Below are 19082 nucleotides of genomic sequence, written 5' to 3'. Positions count from 1 at the left end.
CTGTTTTGGTGGTTTAGAAAAAATTCTGAAAGGGGAGAAAGATCAGGCCATCTCTTTTGTTACAGTGGTAACACTGTTTTCACCAGTTCCGAATTGAGAGTGAAAATGAGTAAAATCTGGGCAAAAAAAAGAGAGGATGTGTTTGTAGAAAATGTGGGTTTTTGGGGTGAAGATATTTAGACATACCCGGTCCTTAACTGGCAACGATACTTGGCGATGGGACATACAAATGAAGAGAACAATCCTTTAAGAAGTGTAAAGTTTTGAAGATCTTAGTTACCTTATCTTCAAAAAGAATTGAACCAGTTCCATTTGGCTCTGGAAAACTGAACTCATGTACTTACGTGTCCTGACCTCCCTCGTTCCACACCAAAGTACACTCCGAGCCAAAGATGAGTTACGGCATTTAATTAACAGACAGACAGGTCCTTGGCAGCAAACCGGCACAGACAATCTTGCGCAGCAATAAACACAGATAAGGCTTGGCAGCAATGCAGCCTGCCAAGCTCACATAATGTCCTCCGACATTCAATCCTGCGTTGACTTCTGCAAAGAGGGGCGTGTGCACAAGGAGTCTTTTTATAGTCTGGAGAGGAGCCTAATGACCACCAGCTGAGTGCAATTACCTCCTGTAACTGCGCAACTGTTCCTGACGCCTATTAGCTCTTCGGTGCCGGGCATCCAGGAACAACTCACTGCTGGTGTCCGGCTCACACTCCCTTGTCTCCTCCCCACTGGTCCAAGGCTCAGGCACCTCCTGGTGGCCAACCAGCCTCTCTGCGCCCTGCTCGGAGTCAGAACCCTGTCCAGGGTCCTCCACATCCTCCAGAGCCGACTCATAGGGCCCCTCGCTGTCGGAGTCTGGTGGCACCTCCAACGTCTCCTGCTGGGCCACAACACTTACATATGTATGATGTATTGATGTATGTATGTATGTATGTATGTAGCAATCTCTGGTTTTCCTCATGAAAATGGAAATGCTTTTTTCTTAGTCCGTACAACTCAAGACAAACTAAACCAACTGTTTCTTTGTGAATCACAGGGGCGCAGTAGTTAGAGTGCAGTACTGCAGAGCTACTTCTGCTGACTGCCAGCTGCCTGCAATTTGGCAATTCGAATCTCACCAGGCTGAAGGTTGACTCAGCCTTCTATCCTTCCGAGGTGGGTCAAATGAGGACCCAGACTGTATACATTATTAATGTAACTTAAATAGAAAACTTTCTTTAGATAGATATTTTATTCCGAAACATTTTATTAAAATAAATTTGATAAAAATTTTAAAAATCCGATTTAATTTTTTAAAAAACCATTTTTTTTTAATTAAAAAAATCATTGATTTTTATCCACCCTGGTTGGAGGCAAGAGGCTGACTCTGTAAACCGCTTAGAGGGTTGTAAAACACTGTGAAGCGGTATATAAGTCTAAGTGCTATTGTTATTTATTCCAGGCCGGTTCCCAGCAGTTACATACCAACCAACTAAACCACAGATAATGACTTAAAGGAAACCCTAATTTACAATTCCAGGAAAAGGGATAGAGTAATAAGGATGAATCGAGTGTGAACTGGGCTCAGTAATTCATGCCAAGTGCCACTCCAGTAAATTCGCCAAGTAAATCTTTATGGTGCGTTTCACTGGGCGTGGAAAAACCAATCCATTTCACTTTCACCCAGGTTCTGCTTTCCCCCCCACTTTAAAATAATCCTATCCTGGTATTCTGAAAATATTTTTTTTAAAGGGGTATATAAAAAGTCATGCATTATTTTGTACTTCTTGTTTCTATATATGCAAATATTTAGTTGGCAAACATATATATGCAGATACACACACACACACACACACACACACACACAATATTTATGTTATAGTTTTCATGTTTATCTATGTGGTTTCTGATATCTGCATTGCAATAGTGTTTTCTTCTCTTTTAAATTTTGATTCCCCCTCTGGCTTTCATTCAGGAGTTGAAGGAGAAGTGGTTACAACTACTCTCTGCCTATTTTCCCCACCACATCAGGGTGGTCAAGTGAGGTCAAGATTGGGAGGGACTCACTGGCCACAATCCTATAGTTAGAATGGACAAGAACTTGTAGTAGAGAGAATCAAAATGCAAAATTGCAAACGTTTCAAAATACTGTTTCAATTCTACGTATAGGTAATCCTTGACTTACAAGCATACATTGAATGATTATTTGAAGTTACAGCTGCACTGAAAAAAAATGATCTATGACCATTTTTCACAGTTATGACCGGGGGTAGGATTCACTTTCCTTCCTTACCGGTTCACAAATGTGAGCATGTATGTGTGTGTGTGTTGTGATTGCTTCGCTCGCACACGCCACCTCTACACATGCGCACAACCTTCCACGCATGAGCTTTTGGTGAAAAAAAGGGCTGAAAGGGGGTGCCGTAGAGGCGGGGCGAGTGGGCAGGGCCACCCACAATTTCCCCTACTGGTTCGGGCGATCCAGTCCAAACCGGTAGAATAGTGTTGTGGCCCAGCAGGAGCCGTTGGAGCTGCCACCAGACTCCGACAGAGAGGGGCCCTATGAGTCGGCTCTGGAGGATGTGGAGGACCCTGGGCAGGGTTCCGACTCCGAGCAGGGCGCAGAGAGGCTGGTTGGCCACCAGGAAGCGCCTGAGCCTTGGACCAGTGGGGTGGAGACAAGGGAGTGTGAGCCGGACATCAGCAGTGAGTTGTTCCTGGATGCACGGCATCGAAGAGCTAATAGGAGTCAGGAACAGTTGCGCAGTTACAGGAGGTAATTGCACTCAGCTGGTGGTCATTAGGCTCATCTCAAGACTATAAAAAGACTACTTGTGCACACGCCCCTCTTTGCAGAAGTCAACGCAGGATTGAATGTTGGAGGACATTATGTGAGCTTGGCAGGCTGGATTGCTGCCAAGCCTTATCTGTGTTTATTGCTGCCCAAGCTTGTCTGTGCCGGTTTGCTGCCAAGGACCTGTCTGTCTGTTAATTAAATGCTGTAACTTATCTTTGGTTCCAAGTGTGTGTTGGTGTGGGACGTGGGGGGGGGGTCAGAACAGAATACTATCACTGGATATGACCACTGCAGCATCACAATGGTCACGTGATTAAAATTCGGACACTTGGGAATTGGCATGTATTTATGTTTACAATGTTCCAGAGTCCTGCGATCACCTTTTGCGACTTTCTGAGTAGTTAACAGGAAATTCACTTAAGGACCATGCTACTAACTTAACTCCTGCAGTGATTCACTTAACTGGGGCAAGAAAAGTCATAAAACGGTGAAAAAACTCACTTAATGATTGTCTTGCATAGCAACAGAAATTTCAATTCATGTGGTCATAAGTCAAGGACTACCAGTATATCCCCAGGAAGCATGAATTAGGTAGCTTGGAATTAATTCAGAAACACACACAAAAAAAATATATGTCCACATTCCTTTTTTTAACAACTGCTGGCTGCAGTGATTTTGTCACAAATATTTTTTTTATGATTACTAGAAAATAAACAAGAATCCTAAACTTCATGCTATGCTTTTTTCCCCAAAAACATAACCTTGTACACAATAATATGCAGGGGGGGGGGAAGCGTCCTTAATTAAAGGAGAGAAACAAACACATCAGACAAGCTTATATATTAGTAGTGAAAATATCCTTGTTTGTGATCTGGGACAGACACATTTACTTTTGAAGGCAGATATATTTATATAGAGAGAGATATGTAGATATATAAATTTTCAAAATTAATATAAAAATTGCTGTGTGTTTTAAGAGGACTAAAACGCAGAAATTAATTAACATATGCATTAGAAATAAATTAAATGCATTGATAGAAGCTTCTTTCCATATACAAATATCCTTTGGCTTTTTAAAAACTATACTGATGCCAACTGTACAAGCATTTATTCCTAAACGAAAAAAAATGTACAAAAGTCTTATTTCATTATTTATATACATTTTACATAGGCGGGTAAGATTAATCACAAATGAATTGTCTATTTGTTAAGACAGTATTCAATCCTTTTGAGTCTGCAACTTAGTCGCCTCTCTAGAAATTAAAGCTGAAAAGCCCCAATTGTACTGCTTGAGCTTTGCCCGAATGCAAGAAAATTGTCCCAGGCTTTCGGCAGAGTATGGAAGGCACTTTCCATCTCCTGTAAGATGCAGAAGATGCAGTGGTAGATTTGAACCCAGATCCTAATCTTTCCAAATGATGTAGGGCAAGGGCCTGCAAACCTGGCAACTTTAAGACTTGTGGACTTCAACTCCCAGAGTTCCTCAGCCAGAAATGAAGTCAACAAGTTTTAAACCTGCTAAGTTTGAAGACCCAAGATCTATGTTCTACATAGTTATGCATGGTGTCATTGAGGTGTGTGTGTGTGTGTGTGTGTGTGTGTGCGCGCGCGCAAAAAATGTCAAGATGGCTGTTAGGACACGTTTGAAGCCCCCCCCTTTTAAATGTGTTTTACATGCACGATGCGTGTAAAGAAGAGGACAAGTGTTGGAAAATTGCCTGTTAATTTGGAAGGAGGGGTCAAGGGAGAGCTTAGCTTGGAATCCTTTCACAGCTGCAAGTGTGCAAGTTTGATCCCCCCCCCCCCCCCCACACACACACAAATCTTTGAATCTTTATCTGGTCGTTCCTGGGAATGCGAGCAGTCTTGGGAGATGCTTGTAATATGTGTGGCAAACCACAAAGCTACTGGCTTTGGCTTTTCATGATAAGTGATGGCTTCTAATAGCTATGCTTCTATGGTGGCTGCCATCTTGACTGTCGTTCTTTTTGCAACAGATATGGATTCTGTATATTGGCCCAGCTGCCTCTAACTAACAGAGCGATTCCATTTTCACACTGAAATAGATTCATACATCTTGCTAAGCCATGGCTTACCCATAGTTCATTAAATACATCACAATTCACCAAGCTTATATAGCCCCAGACCATCTTCATAAGCTCCAGCGACAGGGTTCAGATAACATGTTGAAATCAACCCAATAAATCAAGGAATGGCTTCTCAACTTTGATGATCTGGGGCCTAGTTAAGAATGTATCTGCTCCCTTCCCAAATGGGCCATGCATTAAACATATTTGTTATATTTTCTTTAATCCATGATTCCAGTTTGTAGAGATCATCACTTGGAAAGGCAGCAATTTTATACCTATTGTCCTGGAAGTTATTCTTACTGGGCCTTGAGTAGACAATTGTGTTATATATATATAATAGTCACTCTGTGAGGGAGACTGATGGTTTGTAAATGTGATATATATATATATATATATATATATATATATATATATATATATATATATATGTATGTATGTATGTATGTATGTATGTATGTATGTATGTATGTATGTATGTGTGTATATATATATATATATATATATATATATATATATATATATATATATATACACACACACACACACACACATACACACATATATCACATTTACAAACCATCAGTCTCCCTCACAGAGTGACTATTATATCAGGTTCTCTATAGCAAGATAATAAAAAGTCAAAATGGCAGCCATCTTGATTCCCTGCCCCATAATATCCTGAAAATGTAAAAGCGTGCTACACAATTCCCATTGTGAAATGGTTATTACAATTATAGGCTACCATAATGAACTTGTAAAGTAAAATTTAAAGCTCTGTCCCCCGTTATCAATTCTTTCTGATATTCAGCATTGAGATCGAGATTCAAGATTTTATAGCAAACAGGGGTGTACGGTATCTCAACATGCACCAGAAATGTATTTCGCTTTCAGATAAAAAGGTCTTTAATGTTAAGAATGAAAGCCCTTGCTTTTGTGAGGGGTAGAGCTGAACTCTACTGGCATGTTATGCAGGGGTGAAATCCAGCAGGTTCTGACAGGTTCTGGAGAACCAGTAGTGGAAATTTTGAGTAGTTCAGAGAACCGGCAAATGCCACCTCTGGCTGGCCCCCCGAGTGGGATGAGAATGGAGATTTTGCAGTTTCCTTCCCCTGGAAGGGGTTGGGATTGGAGATTTTGCAGCTTCCTTCCCCTGGATTGGGGTAGGAATGGAGATTTTGCAGTTTCCGCTTCCCCTGGAGTGGTGGGAATGGAAATTTTGCAGTTTCCTTCCCCTGGAGTGGGTTGGGAATCGGGATTTTGCAGTTTCCTTCCCCTGGAATGGGTTGGGATTGGAGATTTTGCAGTTTCCTTCCCCTGGAGTGGGTGGGAATGGAGATTTTGCAGTATCCTTCCCCTGGAGTGGGGAGGGAATGGGGATTTTGCAGTATCCTCCCCCTGCCACCTCCACCAAGCCACACCCACAGAACCGGTAGTAAAAAAAAATGAATTTCACCACTGATGTTATGCCAGGAAAACCAACAGGTTAGATTAAAAAAAAGAGACTATTTGAATCTTTGAAATATGGGAAGTAGGATCTTACTAGCTTATGGTATGATTGGAGTCTTTTTTATCACCTATAGTAGAAAGCTTAGCTTCAAAAGCACAATATGTATATTAAATCTCCTTCACCGTTACATTCTGGAAGAATGGATTGGAGAAACCAGCAGCTTGAGTTGAACGCTCTTCAAACACAGCATCAGATCGTGTTTTCCTGCTCATCTTCTGCTCCTGATGGAATTCTCTCCAGTTTTCATTTTCCTATCTTTCCACCACCACCACCATCACGGAGACCTCCTCCATTATTTACCCCTGTGTGGTGAGCTTTCCAAATGTCCTTCCCCAGGCTCACAGTAGGAAAATCACTCTTGGGGAAACTGATTCCATGTTCCTTCTCAGCTCTTCTTTACTTCTCCGTTCGTAAAACTGGGCAACGATATGCTTTGGTAAAGGGAAAGAGGAGAGGTGTATGAAGCAACGAAGCCGGGAGGAGGAAGGAGGAAGCAGGAACGTTATCTGCAGGCACAGGATTCCACTGTCATGTTTGGATACACTTTGAGTACCACGTTTTTGTTTTCATCGAAGAATAAAATGCTGAGGGAGGACATTTTGTCCGGGACACAGCAAGGCTCCGGGATCCCAGCGACAACCCCTACGGCTCTCACGATGCTCTGAATGGTTGCGTGGTTGGAGGGCTTCAGGGCCTGCAGAAAAAAGGATAAATACGAAAACTCAATACATGACCAACAACAGGGCACAAAACACATAGTAAAGGTAAAAGTCCCCCCCCTTGCACATGCGAGCTAGTCGTTCCCGGCTCTAGGGAGCGGTGTTCATCTCCGTTTCAAAGCTGAAGAGCCAGCACTGTCCAAAGACGTCTCCGTGGTCATGTGGCCAGCATGACTAAACACCAAAGGGACATAGAACGCTGCTACCTGCCCACCAAAGGTGGTCCCTATTTTTCTACTTGTATTTTTTACGTGCTTTGGAACCATGACCCGTCAAATGCACACCCAACAAAAGCGCGCTGACAAAATCGCGGCAAGAAAAGAGCGAAGTCTAAACCGCGCACACAGAAGCACGCCGATAAACACACGCCAACGAAAGCGCGCTATCAACAAACCACGCGAAAACAAGGTAATAACCCTAAGGGTTAGGGTTAGGGTTTTTACCTTGTTTTCGTGTGGTTTGTTGATAGTGCGCTTTTGTCGGCGCACATTTATTGGCGCGCTTCTGTGGGTGCGATTTAGACTTCGCTCTTTTCTCATCGCGGTTTTGTCAGCGCGCTTTTGTCGAGCGCACATTTGTCAGTGAACCCTTTGGAACTGCTCGGCTGGCAGAAGTAATGGGACAAGTAATGGGAGCTCACTCCGTTACATGGCGCTAGGGATTCGAACTGCCAAACTGCTGACATTTCAGATTGATAAGCTCAGCATCTTAGCCACTGAGCCACCGTGTCCCTCAAACACCTAGTACTTCACAGCAATGAATTATGGACAGGTGTCTAGAGGTACCCCTTGATTTACAACAGTTTGTTCATTGGCTGTTCAACATTACAACAGTATTGGAAAAAAAAAGACTTAATGATCATTGGCAATTGGTTCGTATTTATGACCCGGGGGTCATGTCATCCCCTATGTGACCTTCTGACAAGGAAAGTCAATGGGGAATTTGATTTGATTTGATTTATTGCATTTCTATGCCGCCCTATTCCCAGAGGGACTCAGGGCGACTCACAAACCAAAGTAAGGGGGGGAATACAAACAGGAGGAAAAACAACGGACAAACAACTACAAACAATTAAAAAAAACACTCAACAACCACACAATTCGAGCGGGGGCGGGGAACCCGTCAGCCCCAGGCCTGTCGGAACAGCCAGGTTTTAAGGGCTTTGCGGAAAGCCTGAAGGGTGGTGAGGGTTTGAATCTCCACGGGGAGCTCGTTCCAGAGGGCCGGAGCAGCCACAGAGAAGGCCCTCCTCCGGGTGGTAGACAATCGGCATTGGCCGGCAGATGGGATTCGGAGGAGGCCTAGTCTGTGGGATCTAATAGGTCTGTTGGAGGTAATTGGCAGCAGGCGGTCTCTCAAGTACCCAGGTCCAATACCATGAAGGGCTTTATAAGTGACGACACTGGGGAAGCCAGATTCACTTAACAACTGTGCCACTAACTTAACAACTGCAGTGATTCACTTAACAACCGCAATGCCAGGGTTCCAAGTAACACCCCCAACGAAAGAAGACTCCAAGGCTTGAGGTTCCTCAAAGATCCAGTTTATTAGAGATGTTCATATTGGCACATCTGGGAAAACCCGAATCTGAAAGTTTCCAGGTTTTTCCCACCCAAATGAAGGTTCAAGTCCCTGCCCAGCCCCCCACATGTCCGTCACGTGGTCCAATCAGGCACCTTCCAAAACAGGAGATGCCTACCAGTCACACTATCGCAGCTGCAGGGCAAAGTGTCCTTGACTCTCTGAGAAAAGAATGTTGTTTTGACTACGTATCACCATGAAATCCCCTCTCCCATTTTCCCACGGTAGAAAACGTGGCCGGCCTGATTTTGAGCAGCAAAATCAATGAGAAAGCCAGGTTCACTTAACAAACGTGTTACTCACTTAACAACTGACATAGTTGTCAAGTAACGATTTACTTGACAACTATGTCAAGAAAGGTCATAAAATGGGGCAAAACTCACTTAACAACTGCCTTGCTTAACGACAGGAATTCTGCGCTCCATTGTGATCATAAGTTGAGGAATACCTGTAATTATAGCATTTGCCTCCTTCTATTCCCACTTATAATTCCCCTTATGCCCAGTTAGCCCCCTATCCCAAAAATCAATTTATGTCCCTTCTGGGGTGTCACGGACTGATGCGTGGGCTCTTGTGGTCATTCAGAAAGTTAGAAAAACTTTGACACCCAGAAGAGACGCACAGCCGCTCTCGAAATATCATTTGGTTTTAACTTAAACTGAAACATCTTTTCTCTTTCAAACCTTCTGCTGAGAATATTTTTCCCTCCCGCGAAGAGTTTTTTCTCCTGAGATTTCATTAAAGAGTTGAGAAGCCAGAATTTGCGGATTATGGAAGAAACAATGAAAACAGGACATTTACAGATTTACGGAACAGAACAAAATAACAGAGTTGGAAGGGCGCTTGGAGGTCTTCTAGTCCAACCCTCTGCTCAGGCAGGAAACCCTACACCACTTCAGACAAACAGTTGTTCAATCTCTTCTTCGAAACCTGCAGGGTTGGAGCATTCACAACTTCTGGATGGCAAGTTGTTCCCCTGATGAATTGTTCTAACTCAGTGATGAGTTTAAGAGAAGGGAGCGCGTGTGCGAAGCTCCCGCTGGAAAGGGAGCATGTGCGTGCATGCATGCTTGTCTGGCTCGCAACCCAGAAAAGGAGCTGGGCAGGGGGCATGCGCGCACCCAAAAATGGATTTCCAGTTTCCAGCGCGGCTTGTCTTCTAGTTTCTGGCACACATGCGCGCATGACGATCAGCTGGGGCCAATGCACATGCTCACACTGGAAAACAGAAGACTAGTTCTTCCAGTTCATGCTGCACGCATGAAGGCCAGCTGATCGTCAAGTGCACATGCATGCCAGAAACCCAGAAGAGGAACAGGCAACGCCACACGTACCAGGTGACACTTCGGGACATAGTTTTGCCATCACAGTTCTAACTACTTAATTAACTTGCCTTTATCCCAAGAGCACCACGCTAATTCTTCAAGAATTTCTCAGAAAACCCTCTTCTTTAAAAGGAACGTTTTGAAAGCAAATTGCCTTTTTATATTGAAAGAAGCCTACTATGGCGGAAAAATAATTAGGAATTCTCTCCTTGGAGCTGTTTTTTACAAAGTCACAATAATGGGACATGCCCGTTGGCCTCCTAAAAAACAAAATTCGTATAGATTTGTAAAACAGCAATTTGCTTTGCATCTCACTGACCAAGATTTTGGGTAAATAAATTTGTCACTGTAACTGCAGATGACTAATACCGTCGGAACAGATGGGATGGAAAAAAATGGATTACTATTATTTGCAAAATATACATTTGGAAGCTTGAACTAATGTGCTTATTAACAAAGTAGTTTATTTAATACAAACAAGTTTTTAAAAGGGGAGGTTGTTGTAATAAAATAAATAACCGAACTAATATATAATAAAATGAAATGTAGCAAATTACCACGTTTCCCCAAAAATAAGACAGGGTCTTATTTTCTTTTGACCCCCGAAATAAGCGCTTGGCCTTATTTTTGGGGAGGTCTTATCATTTTTGAGGTGCAGGAGGCGGTGAGCGTGGTTACCTCGCGGCTGCTTCTGGGTTGCAATATTTTCAGGGAGGGCTTATTTTTTGGAGGGGAGGGCTTATTTTAGCGCATGCGCTCCAAAGCTCTACTGGGCTTATTATCCAGGGAGGTCTTATTTTCGGGGAAACAGGGTACTGTATTAAGGAAGAATTTGAAATTCCTAAAGAAATTCAAAATTTCAAATTGTGTCAGGCTCAAAAAAAAATCAGGTTTATAGATAGTCCTTGACTTACGAGAGTTTGTTTAGCGACTCTTTGGAGTTACAACAGCACTGAAAAAAAGTAATTTAAGACCAAGTTGAAACTTACATTTACAGCGTCAAAAGTGATCAAAATTCAGATGCTTGACAAAGGACTCATATTTACAAACACTGCCGTTTCCTGGGGAAAACCACCATAATTTGGGGGAAAGTGCGAATAAAAGGGAGAAATTAGCAGCGGAAAAATGATTTTGAGGAAATGTGACAATCATCTGCATGAGTGAATTGTCATGGCAGTGCTGGTTATGTTTTGGTTCATCTGATTTAATTTTTATTATGTAATATTCTCAATGACCGAGTTGTTAAAAATAATTGTTAGCTGCCTCGAAGGCTTCGTGAAAGGTCATAAAATGGCGGAGGGAAATAAAACAAATGTCAGTAAATATTCAGAACAGACGTCCTGTTGTCACAAGGCCATTGCAAGCTGGGGGAAATTATTTCCAAGGCAACTGTCCATTGAGCCCTGAGCAAAGAGTCGTCCTAAAGTAAAGGTGGACATTCAAAATGAAAATCTTGCCTTCCCCACCATTTAAACTTAGTCTAGTACAGGATGTTGTGGTCCACCAGTGGCCGGCAGAGCTGGCAGCAGAGTCGGACAGTGAGGAGGTTGGGGAGGGACATGGGCCAGTTCTAGAGTCTGGGGAAGGCTCTGATGAAGGCTCTGTGTCGGAGGCAGAGGTGGGGCCAGGGCTGTCTGGCAGTTATCAGTGGACAGCTGAGTTGGGCATCAGTGGGGCAGAAGAACAGCTGGAGCCTGCTCCTAGTGTGTGCATGCACAGAGCTGCCAGGCGAAGGGAGCAGCTAAGGAACAGGGTCGAGCCGGGAGGTGTTGAAGGTGATTGGCCCCTCCCATAGAACATAAAGGAGGAGCAAAGGAACGGGAGCCTTTGCAGGAAGCTACTTGGTTCATGCTGGTCAGTTTGCCTTCTGAAGCTAATATTCATTAACATTCACTTGTTACACTGAAACGTTAGCAAGCCTGCAGTTAGATTGAATATATGTGTGTGTGTGTGTGTGTGTGTGTGTGTTTTATTTGTGCTGATAAATAAATAAAGGGATATATAGTGTCACAACCCCTAGTATGCCCCAATTATGGGAGGAAGCTAACTGCTTCCATTATCTGTCAATTGGCTAGTCACAAGAGTCCATCACGACAGAAACCCAATATTTTTACTGTTGCCTTTTGTACATTTGTGTTGTATTTTTGCTGATAAATAAATAAAGGGAGACTAGTATAGATATATTTCAAGCTATTTAGCTCTCATCAGCTAGCCATACCCTTACTGGGATTCGAGCCTGTGCTATATTACATCTTAGGCAGACGTCTTAGCCATTAAGCCACAGGCTCTCCTCCTTATCAGCTGAAGCCAGGGAGGAAGGTATATATTTAGTGTCACAACCCCTGGTATGCCCCAATTATGGGAGGAAGCTAACTGCTTCCATTATCTGTCAGCATATACATATATATATAGAGTCGAGACCGACTAGCACAGATGTGCGAGGGGAACATTTACCTTTATACATCCGGGGTGTCAAACTTGATTTCATTGAGTGCCACATCAGGGTTGTATTTGACCTCGGGTGTGTGTGTGGCAGTGGTATGCATGGCCACCCCAACATCACTCGTGTAGGGAATGCCTGTGGTGGCCCAAGCGCTCTACCAGTGAAAACAGGCTCCCGAGCTCCGTTTTCGGCCTCCTGCAACCCTCTGCCAGCGAAAACAAAGCTCTGTTTTCACTGGCAGAGGCATCATGAGCCTGTCCTTCGCTGTTTTCAGGGCAGCCCCCGGGCCTTGAGTTTGACACCCCTGCTATACATTCTCAGTGCACCCTTGCATGGAAGTGTCTGGTTGAATATGTGGATCTGGAGAAGGAAAGGAACATCTAAAGGACTGGCATAATCCAAACGTTAACCACCATGGAGAATACCAATATGTAGAAATACGGCCTAATGTGAGGCTACAAATAACCTCCAAATGTTCCCACCAAATTGTGACTTGTATAACTTTAATACAATTCGAATGGCATCTGATGTACTCAACTCACAAAGCATCCATGACCTGCTCTTGAGTTGCCCTAGGCAAGGTGGATGGGAAACCGAAGAAACAGCACAGCAGCCAAAGACAGATGCACATTCCAGATTATCTCTCTCAAGGCTGTCTCCCAAGGTTACCCACAGCGGCCGGAGAGGAGTGATCCCTACAACTGGTGAAATTGCTCTGCTGCTGAATGTGATTGATGACACACCCTGGGGGGAGGGGGGAACAGGGTCATGATGGGGCGTAAATTACATGGGGTCAGAGCTGGTTTCACTTGGTGTCAACATGAAGCTCCTAATAGATAACTGGATTTCTTTGGAAGTTTGGCTTGAGGCTCGTGATTTAATTAGGGCATCCGTTGGAACCCTAACAGACTCTTCTTCAGATGACATCACATTTTGATTGCCTCTACTTAGTCACACTCCCCAAAGATTACATGTGCTCCAAAACTAGTTGTGCATTCCTGGTGTACAACTGTCTACGCAAAGCAATTGCTTGATTGTGTATTTTAAATGGTTGGCACGATGCTCATATTATGCAGATTTCTTAAATGCCCTTTCAGACAAATCAGTTCCTACGGGAATGTATGTAGATAGTTTGAATGCATCTGAGAATCTCATCAGAGTTAAATGAACGCTATTGTGATTTGAATACAGTTCTGATTTTAAAGTATATTTGAAAAGCATGACTTGTAAACTCTGCTTAATTTTGGCCTTGTATAAAAATAATGACCCAGACGTGCAGTGCTCAAAAAGACCCACAGTGGCACAGTGGTTAGAGTGCAGTGTTGCAGGCTACTTCCACTGAATGCCGACCGCCTTGCAATTTGGCAGTTCTAATCTCACCAGGCTCCAGGTTGACTCAGCCTTCCATCCTTCCGAGGTGGGTAAAATGAGGACCCAGATTGTTGGGGGGCAAGAGGATGACTCTGTAAACAGCTTAGAGAGGGCAGTAAAGCAGTATATAAGTCTAAGTGCTATTGCTAGGAGCCCTGGTGGTGCAGTAGTTAGAATGTAGTATTGCAGGCTGACTCTGCCCACTATCTGGAGTTCGATCCTGACCGGCTCAAGGTTGACTCAGCCTTCCATCCTTCCCAGGTGGGTAAAATGAAGACACAGATTGTTGAGGGGCAATAGGCTGACTCTGTAAACCGCTTAGAGAGGGCTGTAAAGTACTGTGAAGCGATATGTAAGTCTGTGCTATCGCTATGCTATTTTAAGAGTATTCAAAGCTTATCCATTAATACAGTGTTTCTCAACCTTGGCAACTTGAAGATGTCTGGACTTCAACTCCCAGAATTCCCCAGCCAGCATTCGCTGGCTGGGGAATTCTGGGAGTTGAAGTCCCGACATCTTCAAGTTGCCAAGGTTGAGAAACACTGCATTAATACCATCTCAACATCACCCTGATGTTGGTTGCTGGGTGCATTTGAGATCATCTGAATACAGGCAGTCCTCCACTTATGACCACAATTGAGCCCAACATTTCCACTGCTAAGCAAAGCAGTTGTTCAATGAGTTTTGCCCCATTTTATGACCTTTCTTGCCATGTTTGTTAAGTGAATCGCCATGGTTGTTAATTGAGTAACATACTTGTTAAGTGAATCTGGCTTCCCCACTGACTTTGCTTGTCAGAAGGTCGCAAAAGGGGATTGCATGACCCCCCCCCCCCCCCCCCCGGACGCTGCAACCAACATAAATATGAACCAGTATGCCAAGCATCCAAATTTTGATTGCAAAGGTCGTAAGTGAGAAAAACGGCCATGAGTCAGGTTTTTTTCAGTGCAGTCACTAAACAAAGGGTTGTAAGTTGAGGACTACTATCTGTGTTTTCTTTAAAGAGCTTCCTTGCACCATGCTAACCCTGCATGTTATCAGATGGGTCTGATTTTTTTTTGACTTATGGAGTATTTCCTTTGTTTGCTTTCTAATTGGGAGAATTATTAATGAGTTTCAAGAAACTTCTCTGGACTTTTCATCAGCAGAGTCTTGTTGACATTGGAGGAAGTGGAAGGACAGCAAGCCCTTGGGATATGGGAGAATCTGCATGGCATCGATTCAAAGGATTGTGCATAATATAAACCGCTGAAAGTTGGTGTTGCAATTTAGCTCTCTGGATACTCATGGCCTGTGGCATCCTAAATCAATAGAGCATCTATTTTTCCGCATGAAACAAACTCCTGGTCCCAACCAAAACCCCTTTTTATTAATTTGCTGTGAATTTTGCTCATTCGCATCCAGCCAAGTCTTTCGAGGGAGGATTTACAAGTCACAGACCTCATCTGGCTTGGGGAGCTGCCAGGCCGATATCTGCAAAATTTGGCAAGGAGTTTCAGGGAGTCACAAACCAATTAAGCGAACAAATTGTCTCCTGCAAACTCCACTCCCCCTTTGCTCCTCTTTTATTTCCTCTGGGAGGGGCCATTCATCGTCCACCTGTGGCCTTACTCCCAAGTCAACCCCTGTTCTTTAGCTGTTCCCTTCATCTGGCAGCTCTGCGCATGCGCACACGGGGAACAGGCTCCAGCTCTTCGTCTGCCTCACTGATGTCTGACTCTGAAGGCAGCTGATAACTGTTGGATGGCTTTGGCCCGCTCTCTGCCCCCGATGCAGAGCCCTCATCCGAGCCTTCCCCAGACTCCAGGACTGGCCCAGGTTCCTCCCCAACCTCCTCACTGTCCGAATCTGCTGCCAGCTTCCCTGGCTGCTGGCGGGTCACAACAAAAGCTGCAACTTTCCCAAAGAATGAAACATTATATTTTTAGAAACTGGCACCCAGAGGATGGGATTAGGAGTGATTAACCAAATAGGCATTTTAAGAGCTGAGGCATTGTTATTATGCCGCAAGAAATTGACAGTGCCTTGGGATTTACTGTAAAATTTGATGCATTTTCACCCCTGTAATTTTCCTTCTATAACCCTGCATCCACCCGCTTTGGCTTTGTACTTAGTTATGACAGCAAAAACAGATTTCTGTTTATCCTATCTGTCTAGTAAATGGCCCGTTTCCTGGATGGTGCACTGTAGTTTAATAACAAGCAAGCTGGGTTGTGTTTTTTTTTTAATTGATGGTTTTTCAGCAAAGCCACATTTGGAGTGTTAAGAGAGGAGGTTTTCTTTGCATTGCAACCACTGGCAAAGTAAAAAAAGCCTAACTCTTTTCTTCCTTAAAAAAAAAAAAATGAAGAAGAGGAAAGAAAGATAAAGAAAAATAGAGATACGGTACCTTTGGAATAGGGAACTGGCATTCACCTGAGCAATAATAAGCATCAAAAGCTTTAGGAGAAATGATCCATTCGCTCCAGCCTATATCTGCAAAATCTACTTTGAGATAGCGTCTCGAGCAAGACCTGGGTTCATTCCACTGCTTCCGCCTCGCCTTTTTCAGGGTCTGCTCGTCAAACTGGAGCGTCTGGCTCTTCTGGTGGCTGTGTTTTCTGGGCTTCTTCTTACCCTTCGACCTTTCGGCCAGCCGCGGCTGCAGGGTTTTGTAGTGCTTCCTCTCCTCCCATCCTTCGTCCTCGCTGTACTGATACTCGGCTCCCGGCAGCTCGTTGTTCTGCAAGGGCAGAAGGAAACTGGTGGAGCGCTTGGGCCGCTGCCCACCGAGGTCGTTGATCGACCGGCTATCCAATTTGGGGAAAGCCCCAGGCGGTGGACTCCAATGGCCCTGCAGGCTAGAAACCACGCTCTCCGGCTCCGCAATGGCGGAGTCGTTGGCGTAGACCAGGATGTACGGCTCGTAGCTGAGATGCAGGCTCTTCCATGGAGGTTGGCCAAGGGAGGCCATCTGGACCCCGATCATGAGGTGGTTGTGCTCCTTCGCCCGCCTCAAGTCCTGAGTGACGTTCTTGCATTGCCACAAATGGTCGCCCTGCAAAGCGGCGGAGATGTTGACCAAGTAACGCCCCAGGGCCCGCGATTGGTTTGCTGAGGACGGGGAACTCAACAGCAAAAGCTTGATCTGTAGGTCCGATTTTCTGGGGGCCAGAGGAGGACAGCTGTTGGGTTGAGGGCAGTTAACGCTGCTGTTCTGGAGGTCTCCAACGTAGTAATGCAACAGGGCCGACAAGATATTTTCAGACTTCGTGAGGGAGGTGAGATTAAAGAGGTACACCTCTTTGTTGCCAAGGATCCCTAGAAAAACAAAAAGCAAAAAAAATAAAATAAAATAAACATTAGGTGAGTCCCCAGAAGCCCTTCCTTCTCTTTCCTTTTTCTTTCATTGCGTTTAATAAATCGGCTCCCCGAATTTTGGCCCAGTTTCTGCCCTAATCCCTTGCTATGCACGAACGGAGAGAGTGGTAAACCAAACTAGCTTCTGGAAGAAAAACAATTTTCAAAAATGATTTGTGCTACGGTATAGTATGTATGTATGTAGAGTATGTATAATCCAGTGGTGAGTTTCAAAAATTAGCAATAGCAATAGCAGTTAGCAATAGCAGTTAGACCGCTTCATAGGGCTTTCAGCCCTCTCTAAGCGGTTTATAGAGTCAGCATATCGCCCCCACAGTCTGGGTCCTCATTTCACCCACCTCGGAAGGATAGAAGTCAATCTTGAGCCGGTGAGATTAGAACCGCTGAACTGCAGATAACAGTCAGCTGAAGTGGCCTGAAGTGGCCTCCACTACGCCACCTTGGCAAATTGTTGGAACCTACTCTGTGGGTGTGGCCTCCTTTGTGGGAGTGGCTTGCCACCCATGTGACTGAATGGGAGTGGCTTGCCACCCATGTGACCGGATATGAAATTATGAATTAGTACTTAGATCGGTCCAAGTAGCTATTCAGAAACTCTGGCATTGAAGCATGCAAGTCTTAAAGCTGTCAAGTTACAAGATCCTTGCCGGTGGTGGGTTTCAAAAAAAATTTGGAACCTCTTCTGTAGGTGTGGCCTGCTTTCCGGGTCCACTGGTGGAACCTCTTCTAACCAGTTAGGTATATTTGACGAACCGGTTCTACCGAATAGGTGCGAACTGGTAGGAACCTACCTCTGGTATAATCTTTATTGTCATTGTACTTAAAATACAACGAAATTGATTTTAACCTCACTGCTGCAAAATCATAACAGAAATGAAGAAAGAAAGAAAAAAAAAACCTAGCTTGCGCGTGGAGTGATTGTGGTTGCATTTAAAAGTCTCACAGCCCAAGGATGGAAACTATCTTTAAACCTGTGTGTTCGGCTGGCTATGCTTTGATGCCTTCTAACTGATGGTGGAAGTGCAGAGAGACACTGACCAGGGTGGGAATCATTTCTGAGTATCTTCCTTACTCTATTAAAGCAGCGAGACCTGGCAATGTCATCCAGAGGTGTTAAGAGGGCAACCGATGGTTTCTTGTGCCGAATTGATCACTCTCTGTAATGCCTTCCTGTCCGCAGCTGTTAAACCAGCATACCATACTGTAACACAATATGTGAGGGCACTTTCTATGGTGGACCGATAGAAAGAGGTCATCAGCCGTTGTTCCACCTGATTTTTTTCGCATATATATATGCTGGAGGTTCTCAGGGGTTTGGGGGAACCTCTAGCGGAGGTTCTAGGCATTTAATATTATCAACAAGTTTTCGTCTTTGAGTCTCCTTGTGAAAATGAGCAGCTCCTGGCTTTAGAAATAGGGAAAGTGAGGACATCTACAGACAGACAATGGAATGACAAGGATGGAGCAAAAAACTTTCAATTCTCTACCTCAACTCATTTTGATTCTCTGCTAGCTCGCTCTGCATGTGCCTGCACATTCAGAATATTAGATTCCCAAATGATCACATCTGCTTAGATCTGTAAATATCCAGGCAATTAATTTAGCCTTTGCACTTGAAAAGTCAATCTCAACATTCCACTGATCCAATGAATGGACACCTGGGCTTAAATGCAGAAAGATCCACATTTTCTTCCATTGCTCTAAAATGGGTAGGTTTAGACCAGTGGTTCTCAACCTGTGGGTCGGGACCCCACAGGAGTCGTCTAAGGCCATCGGAAAACACATATTTTTGAAAAAATACAGAAAACATAAAATAATTTTATGGTTGAGTGTTGTGGCCCAGCAGGAGCTGTTGGAGCTGCCACCAGACTCCGACAGCGAGGGGCCCTATGAGTCGGCTCTGG

At 44.2% G+C, this 19082-nt stretch overlaps 1 protein-coding gene across 1 annotated transcript in view; it reads right to left on the bottom strand.

The window, feature by feature from the left end:
• Nucleotides 1-6314: 6314 nt before the first annotated feature.
• The window catches only part of BMP3 (bone morphogenetic protein 3), a 39403-nt gene continuing 26635 nt past the window's right edge, over nt 6315-19082 (bottom strand). The window contains exons 3-4 of the mRNA XM_032224540.1: nt 16208-17098; nt 6315-7073 (exon numbers count right to left, since the gene is read on the bottom strand). Of these exons, the coding sequence (XP_032080431.1) occupies nt 6882-7073; nt 16208-17098 (1083 nt within the window). The 3' untranslated portion in view covers nt 6315-6881. The remainder of the gene's footprint in view (nt 7074-16207; nt 17099-19082) is intronic.

The sequence above is a fragment of the Thamnophis elegans genome, chromosome 9 (assembly GCF_009769535.1).
Source record: "Thamnophis elegans isolate rThaEle1 chromosome 9, rThaEle1.pri, whole genome shotgun sequence".
Taxonomy (NCBI): domain Eukaryota; kingdom Metazoa; phylum Chordata; class Lepidosauria; order Squamata; family Colubridae; genus Thamnophis; species Thamnophis elegans.
The sequence above is the reverse complement of the archived record's forward strand: the minus strand, read 5'-3'. Positions and strand labels throughout refer to the sequence as shown.